At 33.9% G+C, this 9,090-nt stretch overlaps 1 protein-coding gene across 1 annotated transcript; it reads left to right on the top strand.

Moving 5' to 3' along the window:
* Positions 1-347: 347 nt before the first annotated feature.
* On the top strand, positions 348-3,628 carry LOC110793171 (cytochrome P450 85A). The gene is made up of 9 exons (XM_056836594.1): positions 348-734; positions 952-1,273; positions 1,518-1,667; positions 1,751-1,996; positions 2,104-2,190; positions 2,327-2,405; positions 2,943-3,049; positions 3,146-3,270; positions 3,388-3,628. The coding sequence occupies exons 1-9, from the start codon at positions 544-546 to the stop codon at positions 3,473-3,475; spliced, it is 1,395 nt and encodes a 464-aa protein (XP_056692572.1). The 5' UTR covers positions 348-543; the 3' UTR covers positions 3,476-3,628.
* The last annotated feature ends 5,462 nt before the right edge of the window (positions 3,629-9,090 follow it).

Below are 9,090 nucleotides of genomic sequence, written 5' to 3'. Positions count from 1 at the left end.
ATTATTATAATTACTTTCACATTCAAAATAAATTTAATACACACAAAGTACAACATTTATGAAACATCAACTTCAAAAATTCAATTTCAAAGTGATTTGCTATCAATCCTAAATCCTAATAATAATGAACCTATAAATTCCCAAAACAATGACAAAATATAGGATACAATGCATTTATTAAAAGGGGCAACACTAGTAGCAACAATAGGTTTGTATTATTTTCCAAAAAATGACCTTAATGTTATAGGATAGTGGCCTTCCATAGCTAAGGTGGGTGCATGATTTTGGCCCTATATAACCCCCCACCCGTCCTATATAGTCCTATCCCCCTCACTCATCCCATTTTCATTGCACATTTCTTCTCCCAAAAAGGCCTATAAATACCACCCTCTTTCACCTCAATCTCCTTAGTTCTAAACCCACTTCACTTCCCTTTCAAAAAATCATTTTCTTTTCTCTCTCTCTCTCAATTTTTTCTCTCCTCTTTTGAGCCAAAAAGGAAGTTTCTAGAGAGAGAAGAGAAGGTTATTTACAGCATCATCAATGGCCGTTTTTATGGTGGTTTTTGCTGTGATTTTCAGCTTGTTTTGTTTCTCTTCTGCTTTGTTAAGATGGAATGAACTTAGATATAGGAAGAAAGGATTGCCACCTGGAACTATGGGTTGGCCTATCTTTGGTGAAACTACTGAGTTCCTTAAACAAGGCCCTAACTTCATTAAGAACCAAAGATCAAGGTTAGCAAAAAAGAAAAGAAAAAACAGAGTCCTCTGTTTTCCCCTGTTTTACATTTCCTTAAAATAAAATATAAAAAACCCCATTTTAGTTTTATTTAAAAAAATAAATACCCATAAAATTTTTGTTAGTGGGTATTGGTTTTTGCTCATGTTGATTGTTGAATGTTGACTATAGTTTGACCAAAAAATAATAAATTTGATTATTTAATTTTTGCAGATATGGGAATTTTTTCAAGTCCCATATATTGGGGTGTCCAACAATAGTGTCAATGGATGCAGAACTAAACAGGTTCATACTAATGAATGAATCAAAAGGGTTAGTACCAGGGTACCCACAGTCTATGTTAGACATTCTTGGAAAATGTAACATTGCTGCTGTTCATGGCTCCACTCACAAGTACATGAGGGGTGCCCTTCTTTCTTTGGTCAGTCCCACCATGATTAGAGATCATATTCTCCCCAAAGTTGATCAGTTTATGAGATCCCATCTCTCCAATTGGCAAAATCATGTCATTGACATCCAACAAAAGACTAAGGAGGTTAGTTCTTTTTATTCACTCATTATGTTTCTCCTACTCGAGAGTCGAGACAACCATCATATTCATTTATAACAACGTAGGCAGTTTAAATTTAAATTTAAATGAAGAGTCTGAATATCATAGACAGACTTATTAGCCGTAGCCTTGTTACATTGTAACATACTCATAAGTCATAACATTATCAGTTTGTATGTAGTACCAACTTCTAGTTGTCTAATCCCTGCATGTGTTTATTCATGTTCAGATGGCTTTCCTGTCTTCCTTAAAGCAAATTGCTGGTATTGAATCAAGCTCAACTGCCCAACTATTTATGTCTGAATTCTTCAAGCTTGTTGAAGGGACACTTTCTCTCCCTATTGACCTCCCTGGCACAAATTACCGCAGGGGTTTTCAGGTAAATTTTATTAATATTTTATATAATACTATAAAAACAAAATGATTGATTATTAATTAAATTTCCGTTTTGTATTATTGTAGGCAAGGAAGGTGATAGTGAATATATTGACACAACTTATAAAAGAAAGAAGAGCATCAAAAACAAAAGATGTTGATATTTTAAATTGTCTATTAAAAGAAGAGGAGAACAAATATAAACTAAGTGATGAAGAGATCATTGATCTCATCATTACTCTTGCTTATTCTGGTTATGAAACTGTCTCAACTACTTCAATGATGGCTGTCAAGTACCTTCATGATCACCCCCATGTTCTAGAAGAGCTCAGAGTAAGTATATACTTAATACTTATTCCGGAATCAACTTTTTATTTATTAATTCTGGACAAACAGAGTATGCGACCGTTTTAATCTGACTCGATATGTCTATTTTGTAGAAAGAGCATTTGGCAATCAGAGCAAAAAAGAAGCCGGAGGATCCTATTAACTGGGAAGATTACAAGGCTATGAAGTTTACTAGAGCTGTAAGAACAATAAACCACGCTTTTCCGCATTATTATTTTATAAGTTGATTTAATATTAATTACCAACATATTACTATTTTCAAATATTAACCGACGGTCTAACCTATTTATTTATTTATTTTCATTTCTTCAACAGGTGATATTTGAGACATCAAGATTAGCCACAATTGTTAATGGGGTGTTGAGAAAAACAACTAAAGAGATGGAAATAAATGGTGGGTTTTATTATATTTGAATATTTGAATATTTGAATAAATATGTGATTAGCCCATGTTACTTGTCAATTTTAATTTTTATGGTCTGCCTTTTTGGTGAGTTGATCTGCTCAAGGTGGCTATTAAGAAGAACCACTTTATTGACAACTTTGGAAATAGAAAATGCAAAAGACCATACTTATTGTGAACTTTTGGGTTAATTTTATTTGTGGACCCTTTAACATTTTGATCCACATGGTCTGCCTATAATTCTGACCCATAGTGTTTCATTCTTTAGGCCCATAGCTTTTGCTGCACATTTTACAATACTACTGACTCAGTATAAGGAGATCTTCATATAATTAGGATAACTTTCCTTTTTGCTTAAAGTCAACATACGTTTCATGCACTTATATTTCACTCTCAATAAAAGTTAAAAGTTGTCTTAAAAAACTCATGATAACACTTTAGATGATTTACTTAAACAACTTTTTTTTTTCTTACACCATTTACGAGATGTTGGAGCAAATAGTAACTGAAATTCTTACAATATTTCAGGTTTCGTGATTCCGGAAGGTTGGAGAATATATGTATATACAAGAGAAGTAAATTATGATCCGTATTTGTACCCGGATCCACTCGTCTTCAACCCATGGAGATGGCTGGTTAGTGACAAATTCATTAATCAATTCGACCTACAATTAGCAATGTATTAATTTAATAATTAATTTTATTAACATTCTCTCTTACATGATATTCAGGATAGGAGCTTGGAATCGAAGAATTATTTTCTTATATTTGGAGGTGGGACGAGGCAGTGCCCTGGCAAGGAATTAGGAATTGCTGAAATTTCTACATTCCTTCATTATTTTGTAACTAGATACAGGTAATAATTAAATCAGCTACCCATCTCTTGTAGACTTGTAGTTGGGCGGTAATAATATTATATAACATAAATTGTTTGATAATATGCTAACTATTTGTACTCCTTTTGACATTGTAGATGGCAGGAAGAAGAGGGTAATAAGCTGGTAAAGTTTCCTAGAGTGGAGGCACCAAATGGATTACGCATTCGAGTTTCGAGTTATTAGGACAAATATTAGACTCCATTCAACTGATTGTAGTGTACAGAGGTAGCACAGACGGATGAAATTAGGGATTTTTTGTACAATAATTCTCCCTAACATCTAACACACTTGTATAATTTATATTTTATTGAAATATAACATTCATTTTACGAGGCCCCTTGATTTTTCTCATGTTCGTGGTCCAATTATTTAATGATAAAGGTCGCAAGTTGCAACAAAATTAAGTTGTCGCAATCTTACGTGTCGGAGTTTAATTGGTACACATAAGCGCCACGTAAGTTATACGTCATCAGAATATTTTTACTATCAATGCAATATTTTTACTATGAAAATATGTAAATAAGGTAGTCGATATAAAGAAAGAATCAAATTAAAATTTTAAAGTTTTCCTACCTTTGTTTGTAACATGTATAATAGGTTATATAAGTTAAATATTTTAGTTTTCAATTTAAATCATGACACATAAGCATGCCATGTTATCATTGTGACACGGCTTAAAAGTCACATGTTGCGACTTTTATCATTTTCGATTATCTAAACTTTAATTAACAATTTGTACCAACTCATGGGAAACATTAGTTTGTTTGTCTAATGGTCTTTCATGCAACCAGAAATTATAGTATCACTAAAATAAATTAACTCAAACCAATACGACCTAAAAGTTAATACGAGTACGTATAACTCATATAAATTGATTTTTTCATATAATTATAATCATGGATAAACATCAAATATTACCGGATTATGAACCGAAATTCGAAAACCTCACCAACCATAACGATCGAACACACAATGAAATTAATATGATTTGAATTGTAGGCTTTATCTATTAAGAATCACAATTTTAATCATCTTTAATAATTGAGGAGTGCACCATTCACTCAATCACCATGTATAGTATAAAGATGCTATTATTACATTCACCAATAACTTTCTATATACAAATGTTATAGACGCGATTTGATCACATGATTTATATGATGAAAACACATATCTTTTAAGTTAGAGGCCGTTTAAATTTAAATAGAAATTGTAGTACGCAGTATTATTAATGAAAAAAGAAGTTCTTTGAGCTAATGATGTAGAGTAAGAATGATTGGGTGTATAATCTGATGGGGGACCTTAGTACAGTCTGGAAATAGGACCCAGGAGCCCAAATGCAACCTTACAGTCTGGTCTTAGCTTAAAAGGAATTGTCCATATATATTCTCTCTAAGTGTGCTTCCCAAAGTGAATCTCATCCTTTGCCACACCAAAACTTGATCATCATCATCATCATCATCAATTGCACTAATTCTTAATTTATTAACATTAATTATTTTTATTAATTTTGTTGGCTGGAAAGTTAATGAAAAATAGAACAAGATTAATTAAAAAAAAGAGCAAAAACAAATTAAAGGAAGTGAAGCATCAAGCATATATAACGTAACCCCTCTTGCTACAACAAAGTGCAACATAACAATTTACAAGTACTATTTTTCTTGTTCCTTAAAAAGCACTTGAATAAGATTGTTCAACTTCAGCTTCTCCAAAAGCATATTGTACGATAACCATGATTTTGATATTGTTTGGTTGTTTAGGGCCTCCTCGACCTTACCAAGGATGATTACAATCGTTTTGTTTGGGGGAAATAGTAATATGCTAAGAAGAATAACTAGTCTATGGACCTTTTTGTGTACTCGAGAGGTAGAGTTCCCCCGGTCTGTAACTATGATACGGAGAAGGGGCGGTCACACTTGTATTCATGTTCCTTGGCGCTTGATAATATCATAATATCAGGTTATCGGCCAACAACATAGACTTGTAAAAATTGCCAAAAAAATCATAGACTTGTTACATATGTATGTGTTGTCATTAACTCATAATGGCAAATGGTTAATTTTTTCATGAGATTGGAATATCATCTTCTTAATTGGTTCACCTAATAATCCATTAATCACCATTAGTTACTTATTTGTGGTCTGATACTTGGCCCAATTACACATTGTGGACCAGAAGATCCATCCGAGCATATATTTTATGTGGTTTGGCCCAATTGGATCCAACATTTAAGGTTTATGGTTGAAACTTTTACGACTACATTTGGGCTACCCTACCTGTTAGGAGGATTGGTTTCAGAGTTTTATTTATTGGATCGTATTGGGTCATTGAAAACAGGCCCTTTCTATTTACCAGTTAGCCAATGCAATAGATAGTGCGTAACTGCGTACAGACCAACTGGGATAATATTAGTGGGATTGCGCTTAACATTAATTCAAAGTGGTTTAGCACCCAACACTCTATATTCAAAGTTCAATTTTAATCCGATTTTGCTTTGATCACAAACTAGATAAGACTATTGGAGTTCTCTAGTGTTCATGCTACTAAAATTTAGGGTTTGATGATGGTGACTAAACAGTCGAATTATTATATTTGCGATATTCGTGATTAGAATTTCGATCATGAGGCCAAATTATCATAAAAGATACTCTGTAGTCTATAAAGATTATGCGTAATGTGAGAGTTTTAGGTGCCGTTGAAACCTAATGTTATCAACCTGTGAGTTGTCTCATATTGAAGAAAGAAGAGAGAAAATATCAACTTATAAGATTGAAGAGTTACTCCCACTATAGTCAATTAATTTTAATGTGGAACTTTCATTGGGCTTACAAGTCTATCGTACTCTCCTCCTTCCACTACAATCCCATTTCACATTCTAAATTAAAATTTCAGTCCAATATTAGACGGTTGTACTTTAAGTTGAGTGGAAGATAGGAAGAAGGGAGCAAAAGTTGGTTGGAAACATACTCTTTCAAGTCCCATTGACTACGGATACGTCTGAAATTTAAGAATCTTAAAACTTCAAAATTGAATCTAACCCAAAACATGGAGAAACCATCTGAGAAAATAGAGTCCAGAGCCAAGAAAAGTGTTCCTCGCACCATAAGTTACTCCGATCTTTTAATCTAATGAAGTGGGTTAGTGGGACAAAAACCAATAAACTCTTCCGCATATGAAGCCTAACTTCTGTTTGGATTTGTCCAACTCATCTAAGCAGCCTAACTTCTGTTTCACTGCCACTCTGATTTTTTTTTTCAACATGCGGAGTACAATATAATTCCTCTATTTTTTACGTGTCCTCGTCTCATCGAATGGTACAAGTATAATTTTCTGCATGACTTTAAGTCAATATGCAATAATGTTATCATGGTACGTATAATTTATGAATAAAGAAAATTCTGATAAGTCCCTCCAAAAAAAAAAAGTTATTTATTATATTCTGCATTTAACTCATTTTCTATTACCTATGTTATAAATGAAAGACCTTTTAGGCTTGAATGTTGATTTGTATGACAATTTGATGTTTGAATAATGAGAAGAAATAATTAAAGAAATTAAAAATACACACAAAGATTTAAGGTGGTTCACTCTTCAATGAGCTACATCCACCATGGGGGAGGGTTTGGAGCTTGTATTACTCTTCAATGGAGAAAGGATTACAAAGAGGAATTCTTAAAGGTGAAGAAGAGAGAATTCTATGTATGCTTAGATCTAGGGTTTCAACCTCACTTGTGTTTCTCTCTCTTAATTCTGAAAATCTCATTACATTTGGTATTTAGACATCAAACCAATCTAAGGGACAAGAAAAGGCCACGTCGATTGAACCTTGCGGAGAAGAAAACAGTTTACCCGCAGAGTTCGGCCGAACCTTTGCAAGGTCAGGTTCGGCTGAACTTACCCAAAGTTCGGGCGAACCTCCAAAATCAAAGCTTCTGACTTCAGGTTCGGCCGAACCACCTAAGAGTTCGGCCGATCTTCCAGCAGGTTCGGCCGAACCTCCAGAAGGTTCGGCCGAACTTCCCCTGCTACATGACAGTTTCTCGTAAAACAGTCATAACTCACTCATTTCTCATCCAAAATGAGCTTATGACCAGGCGTTGGAAAGCTATTGAGCCAAGCTTTCACCTCCAACTTGAATCAACTCAATCTAATGAGTAGATCATGAGATATGTCCATTTGAAGTCAGACCTTCCACTATAACACCCTAACATCCTTCAAGGAAGATTCGAGGCACACATAACAACCTACACTACACATATCTCCTTATCTCCTATAAGAGTGAACATAGACTATTAAAAATGAAATCATTGACGAAGATAAGTAGATAACATATGATACGACTCATACGAGTACTGTATGGTTGATAAGTTAAAAAAAATAAAAGGTAAGCAAAGCGTTGAAAGAGAATAATTGAAAAACTAAAATTAATTGTATTGATACATTCCATTTTAGCATGCAACTATGCAAGGAGACATATATATCAAGATTCACCAAATGTAGTTTTATTTACTGTCTTTTCGCTTACTTCAATGAATACACAGTTATAAGTTCAAATAAAAGGTTCAGGGACAAATATTCAAATATTTATTTTATAACTAAAATAACTTGTAACAATTAAGTTTTAATAAGATCGAATAGAACGCGCATAATATTGTAGAAAAATTATTATAATTTGAAAATTGAAGCACTAATTAACATTATTTGAAAGTAAAGACAAATTATGCTTACATTCAAAATATGGAGCAGGATAATAGTATAAGTTTCGATTTTCAATCTTCTCAAGACTTTTATAAAATTCTTTGAGCGCTGGAGATTCCTCCAAAGTGGAAGCTTTTTATCTGGAAATTTTTGGTTGGGGTGATTGTTGTTAAGTCAAATTTAAATTTGCAAGGTGTGCCAATTGATTCCACTTGTTTATCATGCATGTGGTTTGCAGGCCGAAGGAGGACATTCAGCATGTATTTTGTTTGTGTTCGGTCACACAAGAGGTTTGAGAAGTGGGATGTGGGCATCCACTCAAATTTTGATGAGAATCTTTCTTTCTAAGTCTGGATTTTCTATTATATCCGACAGTTTATCAATTTGGATGGAAGAAATGGTCAAAGGATGCAATATTTTATAGCCACTCGATCTTTGGAGCCTTTGGATCACATGGAACAATTATGTTTTCCCTCATCAAATGGTAAACCCTAGTCCAGTATTTTCCCGTATTCAGGTCGCAATTCAACAGTTGCAGGTATATATGAATGATAAGATTCTAACTTATTCCCATGACCTAGATCGAGGTGGGTCCAGAAAATGGAGCTGGTATGGGTTGGGCTCTCTCGTACACATCAAGTCATGGGATTTTTGATACAGAAAGCGTTGCTTTCGGAATGGTGGTGTAAACCTCGCACGCTGAGGCGCTTGCTTGTTCATATGGAATGTCTTGGGCTCTTTCCCATTCAATTCCCTCCATCTCTATATATACATATTCTACAGTTCTGGTTACTAATTTGCAGCAAGGTGGTCACTCGGATGTTAGTCAAGATTTATCGCTCTTCAATATTATGCGTTAGGGTAAATCTTTTCACAAATGTATTATCTATAAAGGGGAGAGATCCCAAGTGCACCAAGCTCATCTGGCGCCAAGCTTCTGCTGTTGTGAATGACATTGTTCCTACTCTGCAACCACTGTAACCCGATTATATTGCCTATTTTCCTTTTTCTTTTAGGAGAAGTTCTTGCTTTTGTTTTTGTTCTTTTATTCTACGTAAAAAAAAAAAAAAATTATTTAACAACCAACCGTCACTAGAATA

This window comes from Spinacia oleracea, chromosome 1 (genome assembly GCF_020520425.1).
Source record: "Spinacia oleracea cultivar Varoflay chromosome 1, BTI_SOV_V1, whole genome shotgun sequence".
Lineage (NCBI taxonomy): Eukaryota > Viridiplantae > Streptophyta > Magnoliopsida > Caryophyllales > Amaranthaceae > Spinacia > Spinacia oleracea.
Note: the sequence above shows the minus strand (reverse complement) of the source record. Positions and strands in the feature narration are given on the sequence as shown.

Coding starts and splice junctions, on each gene's coding strand:
- LOC110793171 (XM_056836594.1), top strand. CDS start 544: ATGGCCGTTTTTATGGTGGTTTTTGCTGTGATTTTCAGCTTGTTTTGT. Junction 1,668..1,750: donor ATTACCGCAGGGGTTTTCAG/GTAAATTTTATT, acceptor GTATTATTGTAG/GCAAGGAAGGTGATAGTGAA. Junction 2,406..2,942: donor TAAAGAGATGGAAATAAATG/GTGGGTTTTATT, acceptor ACAATATTTCAG/GTTTCGTGATTCCGGAAGGT.